Raw genomic sequence first — 27,870 nt, 5'->3', positions numbered from 1 at the left:
GCCAGCCGCAGCACAGCCAAGGCTCCCACGCAACCTGTGCCAGCACCGCTGCTGTAGGAACCTCTGCATGTAACTCATTAAAGACGCAAATAACACGGCAGTTATTCAGTGTTTTATCGTATTCCCCACCACGTTATTCATCGTTTACTGGGTCAGAAACATAGTCCCATGCACGTAATCCCTGGAGGCCTTGATCCGGAATGCATGCATTTCACTTGGGGCACACGAGCACCAAAGTCACCAGGCCACATGCCATCCGAGACCAGAGCTTCCCTGCCTACATTTTTTCCCTTCCCTCCCCTGAGTCTCAGTCCCTGTCACCTCCTGCAAGCTTCTTGATTGCTAATTCATCCTTCTGTTGGATTTATTTGCTTCCTTGAGTGAGCCGCGTTGACATTTCACATTAAAAGCCACATGTTTTTTCCGCAGCCTGGGTTCTGTCATCACCGTGCGCCGTCGCGGGGAGGGATGGGGAGCCAGCGTGTGGTTCACATAGCTGTGGGTGTCCAAGGGATTCAAAGCCCTCACTGGATCTGAGGGATTAGACGAGACAAGATAGTATGTCCTCCGGCAAGTTGAGTAGGAGGCTTTCAGAGTTTAGCTTTCTAGTTCATTTACAATTTAAATTTTTTGTTTTTCTTAAATAGGATTTAAAAAAAAAAAAAAAAAAAAAGAAAAATGTCCAAACATTATTTCACCATTCCACGATAATTAATCCTGTAAATCATCCCTACTTGAAACTTCAGTACATTACCCTGCAGAGTAGCAAGCGGTGCTTTCATTTTGGAAGACTTTCTTTTGGCAAAGTATTCACTAACTATGGGGTTGCTGGCTTAGGTACTCCGAGCAAAGCTGCTGCTAGCCAACAGAATTAAAGATGTATTTATAGGAAAGTGCCTGTCATTCTCCTAGCAGGGCCAAGGATGTTTCTCTGGAGATCTGCCATAGCCGAGCAGAAACATCACTGATGTTAAAAACCAGCACAAACACCACAAAACCCACAAAAACCAAAGATGAGATTATTCTGTGGATTGCCTGTTTTATTGAATTTGGGATCGTTAGTATTCAATTTGCCGCTGGCATAAGAAGACTTAAATGTTCTGCAACGCATTTAGCAAAGCAGTTCTCTCGAGCAGGAGACCCTGCCACTGGAGTTTGTTAAAGGTCCTGACATGCTGCCAGGTACTTCTCGCTGGCACGTGGGCGAGGAGCGTGCCGATTTATCCTCAGGCGTCCTCCCGCGAGGATCGTCCCCGTACACGTTCTTAGGGAAGCACAGACAAATAATTAATGAATAAAGCAATAACAGGGGAAATAATAGACCCCAGTGGAATAGAGGAAGAGAGATCTTGCAGGGAAAGGTCACATGAACTAAACGAATTATTACAATCAGGCATTAAATTAAGGGCACGGAAATGCCTGTTTGTGCAGAGGAGGAAACTGTTACCAAGACACAAAAATTTGCTAGTTGTAAAAACAGCCTTAGAAATCAAGAATAGGAACATACTGACTTTGTAAAGCCACTTTCTCCACTTCATACACAGGCAGCATCGTTGCTCTCTATCTACCCCCTCTCCCTTCAGGCTCACATCTAACTGTGCCTCACAGCCCTCGTGGCTTCCAACCTCCTCATGACCAAAAACCTCATTTGCTTCCTCCAGAAACGCTTCTTCAGACACCCGTCTGCTCCGTCATGGAGTTACGATGCATGGTGCCGCTGTTTCAGCACGTATGTTACTCTTTTGCATCTTCTGCTCATACCATCAGTCTATGGATCCATGGAGATGGACTTCTGCAGCTGACATCTCCCGCTGTACAGGCAGTATCCTCCACAAGACATGGATAAGCAGGTTTTCCAGTTTCATTCTTCGATCTGATGATCCACTAAGGATGCGTTTCCCTGTGGCTACGTGCCAACAAATTTCAGGTCTTGGGAAACAGCTACCTACCTAGATTAAATGGTACATCAGCAGCACATCTGTCCAGAGCCTTGGCTAAACTCACAAGAAAAAAAATTCAGGAGATTAAGAAATCAGATTGAATTGCACCGCTTCCTCCAGAAACACGTTTTCCATACTGCTGAGCTGGGCATCGCTTCTGAGCAATAAGGGATGTGCTATTTTAGGAGGATCCAGCCTATGAGAGTGAAAATTTGATGGTTGTGCTGGCTTTTTTCTAAAAAAAGCCAGGCAAGCTGCAGGAGCCTCGCGCTGCTGAGGTGTGTGCCTTGGCAGCTGCACCAGGCAGGGTACAGCTCCGCTACGGCAGTGGCAATGGTCCCAAAGATTTTTTGGCCAGAACTGTACCCATGGACTAATACCATCAGCTGTAGGCTCTGCTCATTGCCACCAGTTCTGCGTATTCTCTCTCTTCAAAAAAACCTCCTCTCAGCGGGCCATGCACGTGAGGAAGCACCAAATGAAGATTTTCTTCAGTTATTTGTTTAAGATGGGTGCACGCTCAAATAAATGCAAATTTACTTTTAAAACTACATATCCATCTGTTAATCTGTGTCTTCCACACTGCACCTCTACTGCGTTGCCAACCATCCTTCCATCATGCCACCAGCAGGCTCTCAAGCTTTATCCTCAGTATGTTCTCCGTAAAACACAGGCACAGCAGTAGTGTAAGAGTGCAAAATAAAGGGAAACTTAACTTTATGCAAACCTGGAAGAAAAATCTTAAAATGAAAAAAACCACAGCCCTCAAGCCCACCAGCCCTGAATGTTGTCGCTATTACTATCTAGCACACTACAACGATGTTATTTCTTCCTTCCAAAAGGTTTGTATTTAAGCTTCCAGAAAACTGTAAAACTGCATCAGTAGTTCTCACTGATCTCCTTTTCCACACTTCAATGATGAGCTTTTTTAGTAGCATAAAAATAGCCTGACAGTTGCTGCCGCCCTACTTCGGCTGCGGGAGCAGAAGGAAGCAGAAAAGGTGATGTCCTTACCTTCAGGATGGGAGCCATAAAGACAGACACACCGGTCAGAATGAAAACGATGACTCCAGTGACTCTCTGCTCCCTGAAACAAAAATCACTGGGTGAGCAGGATGGCTTCAGCTCTCACTCTGGTTTTATTCCCTCTCAGAGTACTCTAAACCCACATAAGGCCTAACAACTTGTTTTTGCAGCCACATTTTCAAAGCAGATCGGCGATTACAAGCCAACAGCGATCAGGCAGGTATCTTGATCCTGACCAAGCCTCATACACCCCTTTTTTCAAACACCGGATCAGTTATTGTATGCCTTAGCTCCGCTGTTTGTGGGTCAACAGAGTATTGCTACTCAGTAAGGAGGAGCGTGTTTACATGTTAAACATTACAAACCGTTAACTAGCAATCCAAATTCTCTGCACGGCAGTGTTTACAGCATGCAAATAGGTAATAAATCATTAGCTCTCCACTCTTAGATCAGTAGCATATTTTGAGTCCTGGTCATAGCACTCCAGCAGTTGGATAAAGGCCCAGGCCTTCGTGGGGTGCTGAACACGTGCCTTCATCGGCACCCACAGCTGCTCCCTACACCCAAAAATACTTTCGCCAGTAATATTTCAGAGTACTGCAAGTTAGGCCGTTACGTTTCTATTTAGTCACCTAAACAAGTGAGCCTATCGAAAGCACTTCAGACCACTTAATTAAGGCAACCAAATACAGAAAAAATTGCTTGATTAAATAGAGCTGATTGCTCTAGCTGTGGCAGGTTTACTTTTTTTACCATTACGTTTGCTAATGGATGCCTGTCTAATTGCCATGGATAAAGAAATCTGCAGTAAATTTATCTCCTTCCTCAAGCACTGGAAAACTGCGTCTGATCTGGCCGAATAAACTTTTGAGGAGTGACACGGAGATTTCCCCAAGGAATTGCCAGGGACCTGCGCTGCTAAATCTCACATCCGGGTTTGGAAATACAAAGCAAGCAGCACGAAATTCTTCATGACAACTTTGCGCACCAGAGCTCGCTCCGTAAAGCTTTGTGTGTTTTGGGGCGACTTCAACGTGCGTGCCCAAAGCAGACCAAGAAACGGTCTAAGCTCCGGTGCGAAGTCTCCTTCCTTTCCTCCCTTTGCTCCCACACGTTTGCACGGGCTCTCCCCCGTCCACAGGCACTCACGCAGTACAGCAGTTTTCTTCCTTTTCAAGAAAGAGTATGTGCAAAAGGGCTACGCCAGATAAACTTCTAACTGGATGTATCCTCTGCAGACAAAAAAAGCTGTAAGGAAGCACAGCTGATCTGAAGATTTACAGCAAATCTAAGAGCTATCCCCCCTGAACCTCTACACGTGCCTTGCTCGAAGCAAGACCATTTATAGTACAAACTGATCTCTGCAGGCAAACAAAGCAATTAAGGCCCTTCTGGTTTGACATACCTCACTCCCAAAAACTTGGGCTGTTCTCCAGGGGCTGAAGTTTCCGTCTCCATCTTCAAGCTGTCAATATGAGCAATGGAGATCACGGTAGCAGCAACATACCAGGGCAGACCCATAAAGGAGCATATGATCATCAGAATGGCCACCCAGAACAAATCCAGATGATATCCAGCACCTTTCTGTGAAGGGAGACAGACAACCTTCAGTTTAATACCTACGGAACGGCCAGGGCTCTGGCCTGGGGCCAGAGGCACACCAAACAAGCAGCATTTCCTTCCACAACATCTTTTGGCCAACAGAAATTGTCATAAGAAATAGCATTCCCCTTTTTTTATGAGGTAACACAGTGACAAGAAATCCAGTACCAGCACCATCCCACCCCCCTGCTGCCTGCCCGCAGCCCGTGCAAAACCACGACGGCCCATTTTCACGAGACGGTTACGGCAGCAAGAGAGTTTGGAGAGGGAGAGAGGACGGAAGATCGTCTGCAAAGCAGGAGAGCGGCTTGCGCCGGTGTGAGCCGTCTGTCCTACTGCTCTGCTACGAGGGCACAGGACTTCTGATGCGGTGGGAGGCCAAGAGCGGTACCTTTGTGCGCCAAGTCGTCTCGCGTCTGCGTAAGTGACGGCTTGGATGTGCTCAGAGCTTTAAACACCCAAACCACCCTTTAAAACCAGCCCAAAGCCTAATTCTAGTTTTAAGCAGCTGTTGTAAAATAACTGTCAGTGTAATGACTTAATGAAGTCTACCTGAAAGCAATCTTACAGCAATACGGTGCCTGCCTAAGGGTAACATTTGCCATTTGCTGTCTCAGAGCGAGATCTGAACTCCTATATTTAGGATAGGAAGCAACTGCGGGGTCTCACTGGTCTGAGCCTTGCTCATCGTGCCTGCTGCTGGAGGCATCTTCCTCAACACCCAGCCCTAGGCTCCCTCGGAGAAGGCAACCAGAACAGCTGATGGGCTCGCAGCCTACCGAAAGGAGAAAGCTGCCCTCATTCTTTATTCCTTTTTAAAGGCCTCTGCTCTTCTATTTTTTAAATTCTTTCATGAAATAACACAGGAAATCCACCAGTCAGAAGTGCCAAGAGAAGAAGTGAAGAAACAAAAGAGCCACCAAAGAAAGGGATCTTCAGAAAAACACTAGACAAATCTCTAAGGTTTGCTATTTTAAAGAAGATTAACCTTTTTTTAATCCTGTTCAATTTAATTTTATTGGAAGGAACAACTGATCCGGACCTACTTGGTGACCCAGGAGGGAAAGCAACACAGCTCGTCTTCAATAGTCCTCATTGTTTTCCTCATACGTGCGCTGCTTACCCTGGCTGGCCGGCAGCACTGGGACGGGCACTCAGTGACACCCTGCCAATACTTCAGCAAGGCACTAGCAGAAAAAAGCCTGTCCTTTTTTTGGCCTACGGTCGAAGTTGTGTACAGAGGTGTTTTTTGGTGCAGACTAGCAGGATCGGACTCGAGAACCCCCAGTTAAACAAAAGCGTGTGCTCACCACCACAACAAAGGAAGCAGGAAATACATTTTTTATATTAAACAGTACTTTGCTGGAGTGTTTATACTTTGTTACTAAAAAATTACAGCCAGTCCTGATAGTTCAGTGCCTATAAGCTGAAGAGATGAGGAGCCTCTTCTTCATGGGGGAAGAACAGTGAATATATTCTTCCAGTGGTTAAGAAAATGATATGTCTGCTTAGTTAGGTGCAGGAGACAGACCTAAAACTGAGCCCGTGTCAATGATTAGCCTCCCCCCGAGGAAGACGTGGACACAGTATCGAATATATCTGCCCAGATACATGGCAAAAAGCGATGTTCTGAGGGTTTTTTTTTTAAACCAGCCCTGTAAGACCATCACTGCGCACAACAAACCTTTCCCATGCCCTGTTACTTTGACTTTCTCCTCCAGGTCAGGCTCAGGACAGTCTTAAATCACACATCGGTTGTCTAATGTCCACAGTGAGCATATGAATTGAAACATCCTCCTCTTTTTCAAGTAAAAGCTCCGTTCGCATTTCCAACAGCTCTCGATATAACTGATGAAGCAGCTATCTAAACAATGACCCAGCATTTACCCAAGTTTTCAGGGAGTCTTCACTCTCATGGGTTAGACCATTTGAAACGTGTCCCGTTAGCAGGAAGGGAGAGTCTTCTTTTACAGGAATTTAATATTTTTCAATAGAACTGACCGTGCAGGGAAAGGAAAAACCCTACAGGCATGAAAAACTGCCTAGCGCCGGTCTGGAAAGTTTATTTTAAAAACATTACTACATCCTGGGCTGTTATATGTCAGCAGATATAAAGCTTTTCTTTAAATAACATCCAACTGTGGCTATGCCCTTGGTATGTCCCAAATCTCTTCAGCTTATTGCTTGTATTTTACAGCACTGTACAGCCAACCCAGCTGTCGTACTTGGGCCATCTCTGGCCATACCCACCACAGGTGGGGTCCTGCCATCACCCCGGTGCCCCAAAACCTCCTTCGGAGCGGCTGACAGCCACACCGCCGTGCCGTGCCTGCTCAGGGATGGCCGCGACACAAAGAGCCCTTGTTCTGCCGATGGCCGGGAACATCCGCCAGCGATCGTCTTACACGATAAACACAGTCATAGGGGCTTGTCCAGATCCAGAGAAGCTTTGCCCGCTGTGATAAGGTGAGAGAGATTTTGGCTTGGATGCAATAACGCAGTGCTGTGCAGATTAAAATTCGCAGGTCCCGGCTCAGGTTAAAGCAGAGCTCCTGAGAGAGGAGGACCTTCCAAGCTCACAGCCGATCCCTACCGCAAGCCTGAGCTCCCAAAAACGGACACTCTCTGCAGATCCGTGCATGACCTGGTGGACCCACTCTGGCCAGCCTCCTTTTCCTTTCCATGCTGGTGCATCAGATTCATAAAGTATCCCCTTATAGTCTATGGCAGAAGTGCAGGAAGAAAGCTGACCACAATCACAAAGCAACTTTCTCTCCTTAAAAACAGCAGCAGCAGATAGGGAATAGGCCCGTGTCTTTGAGGGAGGAAGGTGCTAGGAGGAAAATTAGATGTTAAGAGTCATTTGATGCTAGAGGAGAGGTTTGAGTTAGCTGGACTTGAGTCTGGGACTAGTTTCTCTAGAGAACTAGAGTCTGTGGCCATTTGGTAGCACCAGCACTACCAAAACCCAGTTTTGCACACCAGCTGTAAGGCAGCGAGCGATCAGCCCCTTCTCCTGGCCCCAAGCATCTTCCTGAATGCCCTGTTGAAAAAAATGCCAGAAGGAACGTCTGCCAAGCATCCTCACTGGAAAGCATCTTATCCTTCCTCGGTGTTCCTTAACATCAGAGGTGGGGACTTGTTTTAAAGGCATGAACAGTTTTGGCAGTAGGTATAACCATATTTGCTGGGCATAGTGGACAGCATGCATTCACCCTACGCAAGCAAACATCGAGAATGACAGACATCTACCAGTTTCCAACTGTATTTAATTTAATGCTTTCTCATCTCCTGCTGCAAAAGCAGAGCACGCCAGATGGACGTGTAAAGCGGACAAGCATATAACTTCATGTCTGTGGATAGACGCACACCCTCTTTCCTTTTCTAATTCTTCAGATGGCACAGTCTTGCAGAATTACCACGGCAAGCGACACCTCTGGGGTCAGGGCTAGTAGATTCTGAAATGAACTTCATCCAGCTCTCTGCTAAGGTAGACAGTACTACTCCCATGAATAGAATTGCAGGGGCAGCAAGGTTATGAAGGCAGCTAGATGTTGTTTACATCAGTATTCTTTACAAGACAAGCTTTGATTAGCCTATACTTAGAAGTTTCCTTTGCCACTCTCCAATGTTTACAGTTGGAGAGTGAAGCTCTTGCAAGGAAAGATCAAAATATTGTGAAGATTTTAAGAGACTTTTTGGTTTTATCTTGACATGAAAAGGGGCTTTAAACGAAAGTTCTGCCCCTCAGAGGAGGGCTGCTCTAATTTCTTCTGGCTCTAGCCACGTCTTTGCCAGATGAGCAGTGGGTAGGATGCGATCGGTCTAAGTCTCTTCCTTCCCATAGAAGGGAAGGGGTAGCTGGCTGGTTTTGTGAAACCCGACTATTCCTGGCAGGGGACCTGTTTGCGAAGGAAAAGGGAGGAGCAATCCCAAAGGTTCTCACGTGGGAATGCTTCAGGCCACACGATGGTGAAGGCAATCAAACTTAGTAAGCGCTTACTGAACGACACATTGCAAGTTGGCCCTGCACAGGGTTCTTGCTTTAGGAGGAAGCCGAATGCGGTTTGTGCAACGCTCATGATTTTCAGCTGAAATCAGCGGTTTTCCTGGCAAAAAGTCTACGCTAGTCAACAAAATAAATATTGTTGTTAAACACCAGCAATGACGCTTCTGAGGTGGCTGTATGTTCAACGCTGCCACGGGCCCTCCTCCATCTCTAGCACGGAAAAAGCACCGGGCAGCTCTCCGCACGCGTGCCAGACACAAAGCGCACCCACCTTGAGCTTGTGCTCCTTCCTGTTGACGATGACGGCTGTGATTTGCTGGTCCATGAAGATGAGGATCGTCACCAGCAGTGCAGGGATGGCTGCTGCCAGGTACACCCACCACGGGTTCCCTCCGAAAGGTGGGATAAACCAACCCCTCTCAGGACTGGTTGGCTTTTAAGGGCAAGGAAAGGAAAGCTTGCATTAGAGCCGCACTTCAGGAGTGATGACATCCTAAATACGCTTGTACTTCCAGCAATGGGGCTACAGGGAGACACTTGAGGTTTGCGACAATTTTACCCTTCCCATTAACAGCAACAACAGGTTCCAAGTATGGAGGCAGGATTTAGGAGACAAATCAGCCAACCAAAATGATGCTAATAGAAAGGATACCAGCTGAGTGAAACGGTCCTTTCCAGATAGCTGACTACTCTCCGGCTTCGAGGGCAAGTCATTTTATACAGGGCAGATGGGTGGAAAAGGGAACCTCTTCCAAAGGCCACCAAACAAGCTGACAATGACGTACCTTGAATTCACTTGGCACAATGAGTTTCGGCGTGTCCACACCTACCAGGGCATCTATTCCACAGAAAATCAAAATGGACAAGATAATGGCAAAGTCACTGATGAGCTTCCGGGCCTGAAACAGAAGTTGAAATCGTAACAGTAGTTAGCACTATGAAACAGCATTTCACCCACGCTTTAGTTTCTATGTGATACTCCAGGCTTGCGTTTAGTGGCAATACAAGCTCATCATTTCTTCTTTCGTAGAAACAAAGGTCGGCATTGTCGTGTCTGGTGCCATTTGCCTAAATGTGCCTTGGTACTTTATTGCGTGGTCTGAAAGCCAAACAATTAAGCCTCAATGGAAGTACGAAAACAAGCCTAAGGAAAAAGAAAACTGCTTTTGTAAGAAACTCCCACACGAATTCTTCAAGGCAGTCTCACTGATGTTACGTTCGACAGCAGCCAACAACCACTGGTACGGAGACCTAGTTCCTCTGCACCAGTGTCTGAAGAGACTTTTCAGGATCAGCTTCCAATATTAACAGATATTGAACATATACAAATAAACCTAAAAAATAGTGACTTTTTTAGACACATAAAATATTGTGTCCTTCTGATCTCTTATTCTTTAGGGTCCACATATTCATGTTTTTCTATGCACGGCCAGAGACTGCTTTTTTGACACGAGGTGAGCTTCTCATGTTATTACAGGATTCCTAAGGTATGTGGCTTTAACAAGAAATACTGTGTTATCCCCACACTCCGTTCTTTTAATATGACTGATTTTGCAACACAGATTAAAAAAAATGGGAAAGGGAAGAAATGGTATTTTACACCAGACAATGGAAACAAGTCACAAACTTCCCTTTAGAAGATGAGAAGACCCAAACTGATACGATGAGATGTTCTGTATGACTGCAAAGACTACATTGTTTTCTGTTCAAGTAATAAATCAACCTAAGCAGACAGGAAAACAAACTAGGCTTCTCAGCTGAATCCTCAACATGCCCTAAGAGTTGCAACTCTACTGAAGTCATTGGAATACGACAACTTAAAGCTGCCACTGGTCAGACCCCAAAATTTAACTGGGCAGGACCCACTGTGCTTGTCTGTAACCGTGTGATCTTTTCAGAGTTGTTGCTCCTTCCAGGTTTCCCGGGTTCACATGGTTACAGATGAATTGAGCTGCATTCCAGCCCGGATGGAATTTGTTTCTTTTTTATTAAAAATAATAGAGGTTCAACTGTAACACAGCAGAACAGTAAACATCCACGCAGGATAAATCCCCGTGTGTCAGAATGCCAAAAACAGGGGCGCAGGTCTCAGAGAGAAACATGGCGCTTTCGCCAGCTCGCACGCGTGTCGTGGTGACTTCAGCTGGGGAGACAAAACAAGCAGACGCACCTGAGAGGTGTGTACAAGCTGGCTCTAAGTCTGAGCAAAATCTTGTTTAAATCAATGCCGAGGTTCTTCAGGCCATCCTTATTTTGCATCTGATCCTCAGAGAAGAAAGGGAATTTCTGCTTTACGTCCCTACCGTAACAGGTATGCCAGACATGGACTGTAGTCGAGTTCAACATTTTGGCCTTGATTTCTGCGTATTTCAAATGCTATGTGGTAACATCAAAGGTGCATCTCTGTTCTGTTCTATAAGGACAGCTCGCTTACTTGCTTTTACTCAGTGACAAAGCAAAGGGCTTCTTTTGTCCTCCCCAAATACTCCCTCTGACTATAAGCAGGGAGACATATAACGATTAATAGCCCCTTTTGGTCGCTTGATCTGTGTACAACGGCCACGCATCCTACCCCAGGGTCAGCACATCACACTAAGCTGTGTATCTGACACTGGAAATGGCCAGCTGAAGCTATACATGCCTGAAGGACTCTTCTGATTTCTTAAGGCTGATAAACTACATCATTGCATATCTCAGCTTGGAAGTGTTGTCGTCAGTACCTTTAAAATCACTGCCACATCCCCAGGGCAGATTATGGCTCTTCTGCTGCCTTACCCGTGCCCTCCAGAAACATTGAGAGAGTGAAAGCTAAGCAATCCCAGAGAAACCTGGGTTTAAGCAGGTGTTTCTCAACATGTTTTAAGCAGGTGTTTTAAGCATGTTTCTCAAAACCAATGCAACCTGGCTTCCCTGCAAAGCATTTCTCCCTGTGTGTGTGACAGCTATACCAAACGGAAGGCTAATCTTTGCACTCCGAAAGAGTAAAGAAGCAGACTGCTAGGGTGAAAGGAGATACTTACAGTGGTTGGAAAGTAGCGACTGGTCTTGAATTTTTTCAGGGCCATAGAGCAGGTGTAAGTGCCAAAAAAGAGGATAAAAGACATGAGGGTGATGTCAGGGACGTATTCACAGTTGTTGCCCACAAGTTGTCCTCCGTATTTCAAGCACTCCTTCGTTGTCAGAGATGACCAGTCAATGGTGGTGTTGTACTGCAGAAAAAAAGAGAACATTGCCATAAAGTTGTGCTCGTGCAAGGACAGGAACGGGGACAGAGCATCGGGAAAAATACTGGGAGGAAAAGGGAGGCATGGAGCAGAGGCTAAAAATCCTTGTGCTTGTGCGCAGACAGAATGGATTTTAACCTGGATGGAGGAGGATATTACCTGGGAACTGAGGACAGGCTGGGCCTCAGAAAGAAGACAGAGATCTTTTGACCTCTGCTGTGGTCTGCCAAACACGCTCTGCCTTTTCTCCAGTGGAAAGGCAACGTTGGAAACCTCATGGAGAAGCTGGAGTGGCCAGAGACCACCTCTACATCCACTCCCCACTGCTCGTTCACTGCAAGCAACACCAAACCTGCTCCTCTCGGATCAAGACCAGCACTGTTTCCACAGCAGAAAATCTCCCTCCTTGTCCTTTTCTAGAAACCAGGCTTGAGCTCGCCTAATGCCCACTGGCGTCGGGAGGCTTCTGCAGGCACGGCGCCGCGCCACGCTGCGGTCACTGGGTGTCCTTCTGACGCGCTCCGAGCGCCTGCACCACGCAGCGCCAATTGCCCCGGGCTAAAGGATGGGGTGCCATGCTGGTGAAGGCTGAGTAACCGTGCACAGCACACTGCTGCCGAACGAGCTGATCTGGTCTTGCGCTGCACACGGTTCTGGGATCCCCCCTTGTATCTTGTAAAAGCCATCAGTTTATCAGTGCCTGCAGAATGCCGGCCGTGCAAAGAAAAAGCCGGCACCTACTGTAAATATTCAATGTTCATTGTGCTCCTGCACACAGCTGGAGTTACCAAAATCCCTGTTTTACAGACAAGCAGTCAGAAGGATGCTGAGGTTCGCCTTCCCTCCCTGCTATACCCCTGCAGAGCCCTGCGGCCCTGCCTTCCCCAGGGCTCTGAAGCGGCGTGGCGGCAGGGCAGGACTCTGCCCAGCCGGTAAAACCTGCCCGTAGCTGCAGAGATGTCCTCGAGCCCCAGCTCACCTGCTGGGACTGAACCCAACACCCCCAAATACCAAGGTTTCCCTTGATTTCAGCAAGAGCTGAGGGTCTTCCCCACGGTCTTGCCAAGTAAGAACCTGCATTTGAATTTCCTTTAATTGCTTCTGTTCTCATTTGAATACCTCGTTACTAATGACGACTGACTGCGATGGCCAGACAGGGAGGCACTATTTGGATTTCAGCCCTCCTTGTGGAACCCAGAGCCGCACAGGGCGTGTGAGATGATCATCTGTTTCCTAACGCTTGTGGTGAAGCAGAGCCCGAGGAAGGGGCTTTTCCCCTCCCTGCCCTGCACAATTCACAATCACATCAGCGCAGGGACGAGGACAGACCAAATCCAAATGCTCGAGAGGCCAAGAATATAAACGTGCACACAGCAGCGAGCTCGCGAGGCTATTCCAGGTGTGCAGAGAAAGCACTGCCTGAGGGCAGCGTGGGAATGCACAGAGTATATGCCAACACCAAGAAAAACTTAAAGTATTTTCAGGTACCTACAAAATTCTGTCAGTCTGGGGAGTTTTAGAATCACATTGTCTCTGTTCCTCCTTTTCTGCATGAAAACGCCAATGAAGGAAACCATAGTCCCGGGAACCATGACATGAGAGAGAGAGAATATTTTAAAGTAACTCAAAAAGAATAAATCCATAGAGTGGAAAGAGTATTTTACTGCAAATAGTGAAGTTATAGAGAATTTATCACAAATGTGGGCAAAGATCAATTCAGACCAATAAGCAATTTACCAGAAAAAGGATGTTCTTTAGGCAAAAATGCAAGGCACAAAATACCCTTTTGTTTATAAGGGCCATTTTCAAGTAGGGGAAAAAACCCACCCTAACTTGTATTAGAAATCTTGAAAATATGTAAGGTACTCACTGAAGGCAAAAGGTTCATGGCCTCATGTTGCGTCTTTTAGTATCCTGTTCATTTGTGTACCTTGAAAAATGCATCACGTATGCCTCCAAACTGGATGCTTATAAAGTTGTGGTCTGAAGCTGCATGTAATAAACTGCAGCTTCCTCAGCACATGTTGTGAATCCCCAGAGCTGAACTGAAGCATGATTTTGCTGATATCAGGGGAAAAAACCCCAACAACAAAACCCCCAGCTGTGTGTTGTTGTTTGACAAGGTGCTGCCACATTTGCTCCCCCGGCACTGTCTCTCTCCGCGGCATCAAGCAGCAGCACTTTGTCCCCCATCAGGAGGATTTCTGCAGATCTGCCCTGATGGCTAGCTTCAGGATGGCAACAGAGGGGAGAGTGAACGTGGCTTTCAAAGCAGGGAGATAAACTGAAAAACAAATATTTGAGGGCGTATTTTATGTTTTGCGATTTTACATCTACAGAAATAAGCACCGGAGAGCGTTCGAAAGGTAAGATTACCGCTTGGGGTATCAAAGAGCAGAAAGAAGAGCGCATCTCTCTTCTTTGGGAGACCCCCCTGTGTGACCTTGCTTCGTCCCCCTGCCGACTGCCTGGCAGGATTTGTACTGGGGCTGCTCTTCCCCTTCCCAAAATCCTTGTCACGTGTCCCCAGACGCTTGTTTTGCTTTGAAACTCTAAGGCGTCCAAAAAGGGGCCTGGAAACAGAGCTAAGCTCTGCGCCCTGGGCTGGCTCCCCCGGCAGGGACCAGGGCTAAGGCAGAGCATCCCATGGGAGAGCGTGGCCCCCCGGCTCTTTTCAAACTCGGGCAGAGAGAGAGAGGTAGGACTGACGGGAGCCTCCTCCAGCCCCACCGCCTTGCGGGAAGGGTCTTGCAAAGGAGGGTTTTGGGGGAGAAGGGCTGAGATGCCAAGATGAGCGTTCCAACAAAGGACAGCCTGCAAACGCAACTCCTTGGGTCGTTTGCATGTCTCCAGGCCTCTGTTCAGTTCTTTGCCCTCCTCTTAAGCATGCCTCCCTTCTCCCGAGGCTGACAATCAAATGCTAAACCCACAAAACCCGAGAAGAGTTGTTCTTGTTAACAGAACAGAAGCGGCGACGGGCACCCTTCTCCTGCCGGGTGGATGTAGGCATCCCGACGGCTGGCATATTATGGGAGCTGGGGGCTGCTCCTCACTTCCCCAGGCACTATTTTCTGTGGCGGGCAGCTGCACAAGGAGGCCCTCATTTCCAGCCCTTCCAGAGGCAGCCAGCTCAGACGCTCAGGGACCGCAGCCAGCCGACGGAGGTGGGGCAGCGAAGAAGGCGAGGAGCAGTGAAAGCCACGCAAGGTGCAGCCTGGCCATCAGGAGACCTCGCTTCCATTTCCTCACCCTGCCACCGACCCCCTCGCGGACCTTGGGCAATGCTCTTGCCTTCAGGTTCGTGTCTCGCGTTCCTAGTGCCTGCAGACAGCGCGCCCAGCTCAGAAACCATTCCCTTTCTGCTGGGCCGTTTTATGCCACAGAAGAGTGGCCACCACAGGAAAAGAAACACAGACAGGTAGGATCTGTATTCTTCAGCAGAAAGTTGTTATTCTGTGTCTCAACTTACTCCCCTGCATCAAACACAAATGTATCTGACCCCATCAAGCTCCATTTCTTTCTCCTCATCATCCAAAGCGCAGCACCGGAGCGAAATGTGGAAAAGCCACGGTTAGCTACAGAAAAATCCAAGAAGGGGATGGAAACAGGACCTTCTAAAAGAAGGGCTGGCCACAGCACTCCTGCCATTACAGCCCTGGACACCGGGATCTGACATCCCCCGGGAGAACCATTTGCATCCTGCCAACACACAGAGATGACCGCAAGGAAGTGGCAGCTATTAGCAAGTAATTACAATTATCAAATTGTGCACACAGTATTCCGTCTGCAGCACTACGAGAAATCCTCGGAGGATCAAGTGAGCATGCCAAAAGGAGCAGTGTCACATTTTCACAGTGTCACGGGCAATGGGGGAGCGGCAGCGTGAGGGTTTTGTTTTCTTCATGCGATCAATTCCCGATCTATTGGCACGGCCCAGCAGGAACGCTCTGCGCCTACAGACTTCAAAGACCATATAATCCCTGCCCTCGCAAAGGGCACTTACCATCTCAGTATAGAACAGCTCATCGGCTGACGGCACCATTGTCCCGTTAAATAACGAGCTATTAACTGCAAGAGAGGACAGAAAAAGGAAAACCGTGAGCGTGGTGCCGAAACAGCTAGGAAGGAAAGCAAATTTCAACTATTAAATCATTTGTTAACTCCATCAAACTGTTTGCAATCTCTCTGCTCAAGTAAAGCAAGTCAAAAGATTGTTTCAGAGTAACTCCATCATCAATCATTTAAAAAACTGAAAGAAAAGGCTAAGTGAAACATAATTCAAACCTAACTGGGGTGTTTCTGGAGTTCATTGTTAATAAAAAATATAGAAAACCAGACAGACAATGTAATATTTCATGGTTTTGCAATATTTTTCTAATGATTTCTGGATTAAAATAAATATCCACAGAACACTCCTAATTATTAATTTAACGTTAATGCACAACCCCAAAGATATCCAGAAAAGCAAAATGCATTTCAGAATCTAGCACATATTTTTTGAGTTTAAAAAAAAAGAAGAGTAATTGAAATCAACAGGATGGAGATAATTTCATTGAAAAAAGGGGCAGCATTCACTGTGACAATGATACAAGTTTCCCTTCTGTTTTGATGGGATTAGAAATCATTTATTTGAGATTTTATTTGGAAACGCAATCCTTCCTGAAAATAGGCTTGTCAACTATGTCCTCATGTTTTATTTAGGTTTTGCATGTACTTTTACGTCTGATAAGAATACTTAAGTTGTACTAAAATATTGCATAGCTCACATTTGTTTAGCTGGAGAAAGAGCGAGTGCATTTGTCTTTTATACTACTGAAATCATACTAGGGTCTAAATAAGTAGTAGGACATCTTTACGTGTAGGCAATCTTTCCCGGGCCCTTGACAAGGAAGATCTCATGACTCTTGTCAAGACAGGGATTTTGCTGTGCCTCGAAGCGTTACTGCAGATTTTGCCGCGACGGCAGGGATCTCTGCGGAAGGGCCAGTTACGGCGACGGCTGCGCACCCCGAGCGGGCAGCCGGCTCCTTAACCCCCGGGGCAGCGCCCGAGCGCGGCTACTGCGCCAAGCCGCAGGCGAGGAGGGAGCTGCGCCTGGAAAACCACGCAATCCTGTTCTTGGGAGGTCAAGTTTGAGAAGTGATAGTAAACGTCTCTCAGAGTGCTCTGCGTTCTTTTTCTAGCGTATCTCCAGTCACGTCCGAACCCTCTTGGTAGGCTGGACAGACGAGGTAAAAGGCCTTTTGGATGGAGCAGCTTGACCCCCTGAGCAGAAACATGCAAGGCGGACAGTTCATCAAGGGTCTCTGCGCTGTCACGTCAGCACCCAAAAACTGCACGGAGCAGAGAGCAGCGAGTCGCAATCTTCTAGACCCCCCAGTCCCCTCCGCTGCGGCTGTCGAGCCCCCTCGGCGTTCAAGTGCACTGCATTGACGCTTTGCTTTTGGCTAAACAGTTGCTACGTGGACGCTATTGCTCCTGAAAGTGGATGAAGCGTGGGTCTGGCTGCTGGTTTGGCCTTTTAACTTCTTGATCCGCATTATAAAACAGTGCGTGTTAGCTCAGAGACACAGACTGGAGGTGCAAGGATCAAAGGGAAGTCCCTGCGGGACACACTAAGTAATTATTGCCAGAGCACACACAAATCCTGTCGGTGATTTCAAAGGCACGATTTTAAGGTCCTGCGGAAAGCGTGGTGGGGCTGGCGAGACACCGCTCCCCGGCTTTCTGAGGCCCCTGCAAGTGGGAATGCCGGCAGAGCCCAGTGCAGAAACCGAGCAACGCAAGCTAAGGGCTGATGCTAAAACTCTGGAGGCAAATCTTAATGACACAGAGATGAAAACAAACAGTAAGAAGCCTGAATCAGAGTATGACGGGAGAAGAGTCAGCTTCACCTGTGGTGGGGAAAAATCAATAAAGCTTTACCTGCACTTTGGGAGAAAAACCCAAACAAATCTCCCCCCCTCCCCGGCACAACCCCCGACAGCTTATCAACCGCTGCTTACAACACCCCAACCGCAGCCGACATTATCTGCACTAGAGGAAAACCACTGGAAAGAAAGCACCTGCTACCGCATTACGCTTTGTTTCCTAGAGCCGGGCATCCCCTTCCGCTAATCTGCCATGTGTGTGTTTATTCCATTTCCTGACGCACGAGAGAAAGCTTGCAAACTTTCAGGGAGGAAACGTTAGCATAAAGGATAACCGATGTCCTAATGCTCGCTTGGTATCTGCTTACAAAACCCGCTGCTGCAAGACCTTACAGGCGTGAGCTCTGTTTCAAAGACAGCCGCTGCACATCTGGGATCGCAGCTTGCTTTGGGTTAAGTTCAGATCTCCTCGCTTAGCTTATGCTGTGCCAGCCCCCTCAGGGCGCTCATCCCGAGCCAAGGGACAAAGAGCCCAGCCAGCTGCCAGGGCACAACCCCCCCTCTCCCCGAGCCCCCCTGGTCACTCACGCCGTGCTGAGCAGCCAGCAAATACCCCAGAGACGCAAGGATGATATTCTGCCTCTACTTTGCCATCTTAGAGAGGGCTTTAAAAAAAAGGCAGGATATGGAGAATAAGGCCACGTACGTTTAGTGAGCGATACGTTGCAGACGGACCCCCACTGCGCGGCTATGAGCATGTACACAGAGCGAGGCACCGTCTTTACAAACGAGCCAACTCAGAGAGGCTGCAGAGCCCCTTTGTGAAAGCGCTTGGCTTAGACTCTGTCCTGGCTGTTGCTCGCTACTTTGCTGCTGATTTACTGTCGCGTGGTAAGGGAGAAAACCTCCTCTGTAGCTGTGATGAGCAGCTGATGCGGAAACCTGTTTATTTAAGGAGCAGGAATTAAATCTGTGCTGTCTTTTCCTTAGGGATGCTGTCTGGGTTTATGCAGAGACACAGCTATACAGACACATGCATCGGTGTGTTTCAGACCTGTGAAAGGCCAAACTATCAGTGGCAGGACTGACACACTAGCAGCTATTTAACAGCCCCTTGTTCCTCTGGAAAATTCCTTGCTTCTGTGCATCAAATCCACCGTGGAAGGACACGCCACCAAGCAAGGGATGAGAACAGCCAAAGGACCCAGCTCGTGCCACTTGCTCTGCCAATACTGCAACCCCAGCACTTGCTGCTTCACACACAGAAGCCTCAAATTATTTTTTGAGCTTGTCCTGGACTGAGTTTAAATACGGCATCACTCTCTTAGCTGCTCCGTTCCCGGACAGTTTGCTGTTTCCAGTCTTCTCCCTCAACTTCGGCAGCTTCTGAAGCGCTGGCCTTTGTGCCCGAGGTGCCACGGGCTCACGCAGATCTGTGCAGGAGAGCCTGGTGTGGCTGGAGCCAAGTCCCAGAGGGTTACCTGGAGAGATTGCTGCCAGCACCTCCAGTACTAGCTGGTCACTCCTCCTATTCAAGATTTATTCAATGCTACTTGAAAAACTGAGGAAGAAGCACTTGGAGATGGTGACAATAAGGTCACCTTTACCTTCTGAAACAAACACTTGGCGAGGAGGCAAATCCGATGAGAAGAGAACCGTGGCAGTGAGGGTTTGTGAACTTGATCAAACCACATATGCTGATCCTCCCCCCGCTTGCTTACAAAGGTGAATCCCAGCATTGTATTTCCAGGCACAAATCTCTTGTGAAGGAACGTGTGGGCTTCTGCCACGTGCTCTGTTTCCTCTACACGTTCCAGCTGTACCCCCACGTTTGCCCTGGGCACTGGGTCTGCGCCGTAGGCGTTTAGATGGGAAGTGGAGACTTTCAATTCAGCATTGACCATTCTCCATCGTCCTGACTCCAAAAAAGAAAACACCCTGCCGCTCAGATGGAAGCAGAACTAGACCAGCACCCAAGTGCTTGCAGAGATCCTACATTTAATAACTAACACAGCTCCTAGGGATCCAGTTCCCAACACCTTTTGCACAGAGGCAGCCAGCAGCAGCCAGAAGCTTTTCCTGTTTGACAGGTATGTCGAGATAACCTGAAGTTTACTTTGAGCACAAACCAAGTTTCTTACTCACTCCTCATTGTTTGAAGGATCCTAGGAGTGGTCACAGCTTCCCTAATGGTAGGAGCCAGCGTACTTCTGTTTGTATTTGGGTTTTGTAACCTTTTGTTCCTGGTTGTGTTGCCAGATCTATACGTATGCTGGCTATACCTACCTTGCAGCCCACGCTCCAGTGATAGGCCTAACTGTTGGATACACTTCCCTTCCGCTCTAGGGAGGAACTGTTTGTGCTTTTCCACTCGTACACGCAGCCAGGAGGTGGAAAACCACCCATGTTTGGGTAACGTCCTGAATAAATCCAGCTCCTGCACTTGACAAAATGGCACAGCGGATGCCAGGAGTGACCTGAGCACCGTGGCAGTGACCTGGCCACCACTTCTGCCCCTTCACAGACTTCTCAGAGGAAGGCCATTCAGAATTAACAGCCGCAGGGATGCCAGGAGACAAGGGTACAGAGATAGCTTCTCCACTGGTCATGACGCTCACATGAGGAGTCGCAGGAAGGTCAGCTATAAAGACATTCTAGTTGGCGTGTAGGGTGAAATTCACCCCTCAGCCTCAAAATAAGGCTAAGATAGGATATCTGAAGACAACTGATAAAGAAGGATTAATCTACTTGTTTATTATCTGGACTGCAGCACAACAGAAAAAGAAAGCAAATGCAATTCCTATCTGCAAATTGGAGAGCTAATTAAACATCCTCTTACCTGGATCTAATGGTTCACAGGCACAAGAGTAATGCGTGATATAGTCCACCTTGAACTCGGAGTTGATCGGGTAATGATCTGCCAGCTTGATCATCTTCTTGAAAGCATCGTAAATGAAGATGAAGCTAATAAGGGAGGAAAAACCTTCTTCGGTGAAGCGGGTGAAGTACTTGACCAGGAAGCTGGCATCGGTAGCGACGAGAATGAGACACTGGAAGGCTGACCAAAGGCCGATCCAGAGACGAAACTCCAGGTAGTCAAAATCATTATCTCTGCAACAAGACAGGGGTGGCAGGAAGGGAAAATATCGGGGTTAGATAGATCTATGCAGGATCGTGACTTTCCAGTGAGAAGTGGTGAAGGCACAGCCTCTGGGACCTGCGCTCATTTAGACTCAATGAGAGTGTTCCCAAGAGCTAAGCTCTCCGTTTTCAACCAGCCAACCCCACAAATGCATGCGGTGCGGTTTAATAGCCGAGGTGGCAGAAAAGCATGCAGAAATGATCGGTCCTGCTTACGCCTCCACTAATAAATGTTACCATGCAAGCTCTTTCTAGGCTTCCTGGTAAAAATCCTCCCTTGGCAAACACGCACAGAGCTGTAAAGGCCCAAAATTCCAGCTGTCCAGACCAAGAACAGCTCGACGCCGACAGTTTTCCGCCAGCTGAAGACATAACCACAGTTTACAAATCTCCTTCTGAAAAGCAATCTCCTGTCAAGCCTCATGCTCAGGAGCCTGCATTTCCATCTCGCGGACCCTTGCGCTATCTGCAGAAATCAAAGTATCAGCAGGAGAAGATCAAGAAGTACACGGCAGAAGACGAGAAACCCTGGTGCCAGGATGTGGCCGGCTGTGGAGAACGATGGAGCGAACTGCATCGTTCCTTCCTGGGAAGTTTGTTTGCCCCTTGTTTGCCGCTCGAGGCTGCCGTGCCCTGACGGCGCAGAGTCCAAAGGCTTTTAGGACCGAGCAAATGCAAAAAGCGAACACCAGAGCAGATAAGGCGCTGCCGGGGAGGTTACTGCCTGCTCTGGGGAAGGGAGCGGGAGGCGGTGGGGCCGGCAGCCCCAGCCAGCCGGTCTTCTCTGGAAGCCGGGAGCCCTGCAGCGATGAAGGACAGAGGAGGAAGGGCAATTTCTGTGTAAAGTCTCAGAGCAGAGTCTCTAACAGCGTCAGAAAGCTCTGGGGAGGGGACGGGGCCCAGGACTTTATCCCTTCCTTCCCCCAACTACATCAAGTGTTGTAAGAAAACCACACGTCTCTCCCTGTGAGCCTGCCTTTAAATAAAAAGCAGCAAGAGCCGTCTTCAAGACACCTTAGGAATGCAGGCTGCACCAGATAACCACCCACAGCTCTAAAACATAACAGCAGAAAAGCACATTCAAGTCCCTCTGCAAGGCACGAGGGGGAAGGAGATTGCTGGAATGCCCTGCAGCACAATCCTGTTTGCGACGAGAGGACAGGCGGGGGGCAGCAACGGCTCCTCCAGAGCGGCGCGCACGCCTCGGAGAGGGCTCAGCTCCTAGGGCCAGGGGCGGTTTTAGCTCAGCGGCGAAACACTTGGCAGGGTGTTTGCAACCTGGCTGAACTGGATGCCTTCAGAGCTGGCTACAGGCTGGTCCCACCATTTACTCAAGCCCCTGCTGGAGATGGACTCCCTCAAACCTCGCGTAGTAGCAGTGAAAAATGCCCTTGCATCTCCCAGGTGCCTGTTTTTACACACAGTTTCCAGGAAGTCACGGTGTGCTGTTACACACCTCGCCCCTTCGTCAGCATTCACCCTCAGGCACCGAACTTTGCAGCGATTTTGCGCGGCGCACCCCAAGCACCTGCCCCCCCCCAGCAGAAACCCTGGCCAACCGAGGGGCTCGAGGGCCATTTGCTAGCGCATGGTACAAAACTGCGGAGCAGAGAACACGCGAGCACCTCAGCAGGGGGAACTCCAACCTTCTGATTGTAAAATGGAAGAAAAGGCCGCAGACCAGGCAGGGAGCCAGTCAAAGGCTCGCTGCTGGGCAGCCTCACGCATTTCTGTAAGGATCCTGGGGGGGATGTCAGGTAGGCTCAGACAGGGTCGGGCATCTGCATTCAAACCGAGCCTCTGCGAGGCTTTCTCCTTACTGTAAAACATCTCAGGAGGGCTGCAGCCTTCTCACACTGAGAGAGTCTGACCTGGAAGAGGGGTAAGGAGCAAGGAAGAAACAAAGTGATGATTTAGAAAAAGAGAAGGGGGGGAAAAAAAAAAAAAAAAGACCCCGGTGACAGCTCTCTCAGATATCCGGAGTCAGTGCCTCAAAGAGCTCCATCAGACCGCGTGTGAGAAGTTGCCTGGCAGAAGCCCAGGTGGCTCCCTGACTGCACACCACTGAAGAACTTTCAAAAACTAAAAAGGTTTCGAACTTTTTTTTTTTTTTTTACCCCTCGAAGTCCTGCAGCACTTCTGAAGCTCACAGAGCAAACGAAAAAGCACAGGACGTTTCACAAACACAACACAACAGGCTAAGTACTTTTGCCGTGATTAATTTTCTTTCTGAGGTCTCTGGAGGGGAAACTTTCCCAACAGCCCGCTTTTGTGGCTGGAGGGCAGAGGGCTGGGGTGCTGCTTTCCTGGGGAGCCCAGTGCCTCGCTTCCCACTGCTTCCAGCTGGGAAACCCAGACTCATTTCACAACGGGCGACGGAGAGACTCTGCGTGGGAGCAGAGCTCACCAGCCAGGATGCGAGTTGACCCGGGGTGTCCTTTAGCATTGACCCACTTTGGCAGCAACGCGGCGAACGCCGCTCCTGCAGGCACCCAAAGCTAGAGGCACGGCTGGGTACAGGAGGCTTTTTTAGATATCTATCCATACACACACACAGAGTCAAACTTCAAATGAATTGGTAAATGGGAAGCCTTTCTAATTTTGCTCCCAGCAGGGAACAGGGTGATGTGAATATGAACAACCACAAATGCATTATTGAAAAATCACAGTACTTGATTCCAATTTCCTTGTGAGAAAGACTTCCTCGAAAAATCCTGCCATTCTGCTCCAGCAGGTTGTTAGGACAATAGCTTTTATAACCACCACCTCCTCCTCCGGTTAAAAATAACCACCTTCTCCCTCCCAAAACCGTACAAAGTGTTTTTCCATCTTGCTTTTTCCCTTCCGTGTGCTGCACCTGGGCTTTGACCTGCCCGCCAGACGCAAACAGCTATAGCACGTCTATTCCTGATTTTATTTGTTTATTCCAGTCGAAGAAAGAAAAGAAAGGTGCCCTCCTCTTGCTTCGCTGCCGAGCTCTCACCAGCCGGCAGCTTCCAGTTTCCCTCCCCGGGCTAGCCTAATTTTCTGTCCCTTTTTTCTAGCCTCCATCCCTCCCTGCCTATGCTCCAGCGGGGGGAAGAGACAGGCTCCAAGTCCACCTCCTCTGCAGGACTGAGCAGACGGTGCCGGGGAGAGCGGCAGTCCCAGGGCCAGGCAGGAGGGGACCGCTTTGCATCTGAAGGTGCAGGGCATCTCTCCGCGGCATCCTCGACTCCAGGAGGAACTTCTCCCCGGCTTGGCATGAATACGGCTCTGTCTAACAGCAGTCAGAGCGCGCTGCGAGGCCATTCGGGCTTCAAACCCAACAGTACTGACTATAAAATAACACCAACTTCGACAACGCAGCAGGAGCATCAGACCCTGCCCGTTTCATCCTGCGCTGCACTATTGCCACAGACTCGGCTCACACTGCCAGAAGTATTATCAATGAGTTAAGTAACCAAATAAAATCATCTCACTCCAAAGAGTCCAGTGTAGCACTGTGTATGTGAGATCACATGTAGATACGCTGCCTGCCTTAGCAGAAGCTCTGTACCTCAAAGACTTCTCCCACACGTAGGGCATTCACAGGAAAGACACGATTATATGCTCTCAATTATCTCTGAGTAACTACCCACAGAGAGTAAATATAATGAGGAAGGAGATACAATTAAACAACGAAACATATACCATGTCTCCTGCCTTACTGCAACCTGCAGCCACGTTCAGCTTAATAATTCAATAGACCTTTCCTAAAAATAACCACCAACGGCCAAAGAGCTGTTCCACATCACAGACGACTGCTTTTGAAAGAAAGCCTAGTAACGCCTTAACTCCAAAAGCTCTTGGTTCCGTGTACTGCAACACGAGTCCGTCACAACTTGCAGTGCTGTGAACCCTCCCTGATGGGGGAAGGGAGGGCTACAGGTGATTTGGGGCCTTTTCGGTACAACCTAAAATGAGCTCCTTGCAAAACACCGTCCAAAGTCTCAGTAGTCCTACGTGTAAAATCATCAATGAACATACATGTAAAATGACCGACGAATATGCTGATTCCTTTTGGGATTCTCATTATATTTTGCCAGCATTGCAGATGTGGGAATAGTAAATGAGAATACGTAACAAAATGGGTTCCCTCTACCTCTGGGCGTCAGCTACCGTCACTGCATCAACGTTAACACCGCGGGGAGGGAGCAGAACCTCTTTATGCCAGTTAAAAGGAAAAAAACCCAGGAGTATTTAATGGAGCAAAGCTCCGCTGAGGAATTCTGGGGACAAACAGAAGTCGATAGCTGTTTCTATCATAGGTACTTCTGCTTTTATAAGTAATAGTGATTGTTTCAAACGAGTACTGATTTAAGGACAAATTTTTGGTAACCTTGAGACCTGTGGGATTTTGTTAGTGAAATCACCGAGAGTTAGATTCCTTTCTTTGCTCCTACGGGAAATACACAGCAGCCAGGGAAACACATGCAGCGGCTGGGGAGGAGCAGCACGCTGACTGTAACTCATGCAAACTTCTCATCGAGGACAGACTTGGCCAAGAATTTCCAAGAGGCCCCAAGGAGATACGCACCCACACACCGGGCAGCGCCCCGGGCCACGCGTGCCTGTGAAAATCCCCAATGTGATTGCACTGCAGTCTCAACAGGGAACAAAGAGATGTTTCATTTCATGCAGTAAATCCCCTCCTTCCCCACCGCTAGCCATCTCATTCCCTAGCTAGTATTTCATTAGTGTGAGACATTCCTCCCCTCCTCCCTCCTCCACCCTTGTACTTACTTGCTGAAATTAAAGAGAAGCCGTTCAAAGACAAGGACAGGTCCTGTGCTGCTCAAAATTGTGAGTGGCTGACCGGCAAAAAGGCAAAATATCGCACCGGTGACTGCCGTGCCCAGAAAGCTCTCCAACACGCCCTATGGTAGACACAGGAGAGAAGAGAGTTCTGCTGAATAACCCTTTCTATTAGCACTGTTGCGAGAACGTGAGTAGTTACACCAGTGACCGGTCGCGTGCTGCACGCCGGTATGTCCAAGACCAAGGGACTTCTGCCCTCTCCTGCAGCTGCACACAAAGATGTCTTCGTCCCACACAATTCATAGTTACTCAGGATAACCAGCTACCCACCTTGTTATTTCTGAGGCCCAGAGTTTAGTAACACTATCTTGTATTTTATATTTGACAAGGGGAGGAGAGTATTTTCAAAGACCACTGAGAGGATTTGAGGACTCCTTGAACATCTCCCACGTCTTTGACAGTACAGATACACGTTTGCAGGGCTCTTCAAACGGACAGGGCAGAGCATGGCTGGAGGACGGCGCTACCATCCTCCAGGACAACGGAGGGGGGGGTTTTTTTCTTTCTCCAATTGAGCAGACACTCTTTCTAGATAAACGAGTTGCCTCTCTTTCAAGTAACTGTTTTAGTAAGTGAGACACAAACCAAACAAGACTACTTCATCCAGCAGTCATGTGTTGAGACCCAAGTTCATCAGATGTCACCAGCAAGTAATAAATTCCATATTTAATGGGCTCTACAATTACCTTTGGCATGTGTGGCAAAACAGCTTCGCTGGAGAAGGATAAAAGAGCATGCTTGACGCATTCTTGGATTTTCATGTCCAACTATAGCTGGACAGTATCTACTTTTGAAATGCAAAATGTGGATGAAATATAAATGGCAATAAAATGTGATTATTGACTAAGCATGCATCCTTCTACAAAAATGGCAGAGTTTGCTGGACCTTACCTCGTTTGCTCTTATGGAAACTAATCTGTTTACACTTGACTGAGTTTTAAAGGAACAACAAGAGCATCATCTTCTTCCGAGTAAGACGTGCAGCCGGCAGCATCACCCTCTCCACGAATACTTACCCAACGGCCAGGGGCAGACTTAAGCACAGGCTTATGTGGTGCGTTGTAGCTGTGTCTGAATCAGCAGCCTCATTAACACTGCACGTGCTGAGCAACCAGCAATGAAGGGCACATGCAGATCCCTCTCTCCATCCCTGACAAACTGACGGGTGGGGGCTGCAGGTTTTCTGACTTATCAGTGGTAACGCAAAGAATTTACATTAAGTTCTGTGGCTCTCTTGGAAAGACCAAGTTACTGTTTACACTGAGGAAAGTATACTCATACTGTCATATGTCAAACCAGTATGTTACTGTGTAGAGCAGAAGGTTTTTTTTATCTACCAAATTACTAGCAGAACTTTCTCTAAAGCAATCCTATTTTTCTGGCCACAGACATGATCTCGAAATACCAGTGCTCAAGCACTGTTATTGCTGGGTAATTAAAGCAGCAGCATGACAGCTGTGCAGAGAAGCAAAAGGTAAGGAAGGTTTACAAGCCGCCTGTTCCTGACATGCGTTCAGTCGCTCGTCAATCTAGGGAAGCTGCTGTAGAGCGGACAGAAACAACCTTGCCTCGGCAGGAGGTGACATCCTTGGTCCTTTCCATTTCTAAGTGCCACCGGTGATGCCCATCACCAACAGCCCCGGCCTTGCAGGGATCAGCGCAAGGGAGACGTGCTTGCCGCGACGCCCTGCAGCCTTCGTACAAGGATGGCGCAGGTTTTTACAGGGAATGCGGACGGGAGCCTACGAGCCTTCGCTTGCTGCCTTTGGGGGACTTGTGAGGATGAGACAATTGCTCTGGGGGCAAGGAATGGCATTTGCACAGCTGATCCCCTTCGCTCCTCCTGCATTACTCATGGAGAGGGCCCTCGCGGCCAGCGCATCTGGAATCTCTTTTCCCTGCATTCTTCCACGTGTCTGTAGCTAAGAATAGTGTCTTTTCTCAGAAACATTAAACTCTGAAGTGAGCTTTTAAAGAAACGTTGGCCGTGTCAGGCTCTCCAGGCCAGGCAGCGCGGGACGGGCCATTTTTAGTGCCTGACCCAGCGGCAGTCACATAATTGTTTACAAGAAAGAAGAAGCATGAACTGTGATGTGGTAGCCCCAAAAATACTGTTTTCTGTGAGGACAAAATGTCTGGGGGAAAACTTCTAGGTGCTGCTCCTCAGCTGTAGAAGCTGGCGTAACCTTCCCTCGCGTTTCTGAGGATAAAGATACAGT

The 27,870-nt window shown here is 48.3% G+C and overlaps 1 protein-coding gene across 1 annotated transcript in view; it reads right to left on the bottom strand.

The window, feature by feature from the left end:
* SLC4A4 (solute carrier family 4 (sodium bicarbonate cotransporter), member 4) overlaps positions 1-27,870 on the bottom strand; it is a 57,587-nt gene that overhangs the window by 13,252 nt on the left and 16,465 nt on the right. Inside the window, exons 7-14 of the mRNA XM_009586414.1 lie at positions 25,577-25,710; positions 20,511-20,782; positions 15,805-15,869; positions 11,598-11,786; positions 9,363-9,476; positions 8,849-9,010; positions 4,372-4,550; positions 2,955-3,027 (exon numbers count right to left, since the gene is read on the bottom strand). Coding sequence (XP_009584709.1) covers positions 2,955-3,027; positions 4,372-4,550; positions 8,849-9,010; positions 9,363-9,476; positions 11,598-11,786; positions 15,805-15,869; positions 20,511-20,782; positions 25,577-25,710 — 1,188 coding nt within the window. The remainder of the gene's footprint in view (positions 1-2,954; positions 3,028-4,371; positions 4,551-8,848; positions 9,011-9,362; positions 9,477-11,597; positions 11,787-15,804; positions 15,870-20,510; positions 20,783-25,576; positions 25,711-27,870) is intronic.

Source organism: Fulmarus glacialis, unplaced genomic scaffold (assembly GCF_000690835.1).
Source record: "Fulmarus glacialis isolate BGI_N327 unplaced genomic scaffold, ASM69083v1 scaffold6771, whole genome shotgun sequence".
Lineage (NCBI taxonomy): Eukaryota > Metazoa > Chordata > Aves > Procellariiformes > Procellariidae > Fulmarus > Fulmarus glacialis.
The sequence above is the reverse complement of the archived record's forward strand: the minus strand, read 5'-3'. Positions and strand labels throughout refer to the sequence as shown.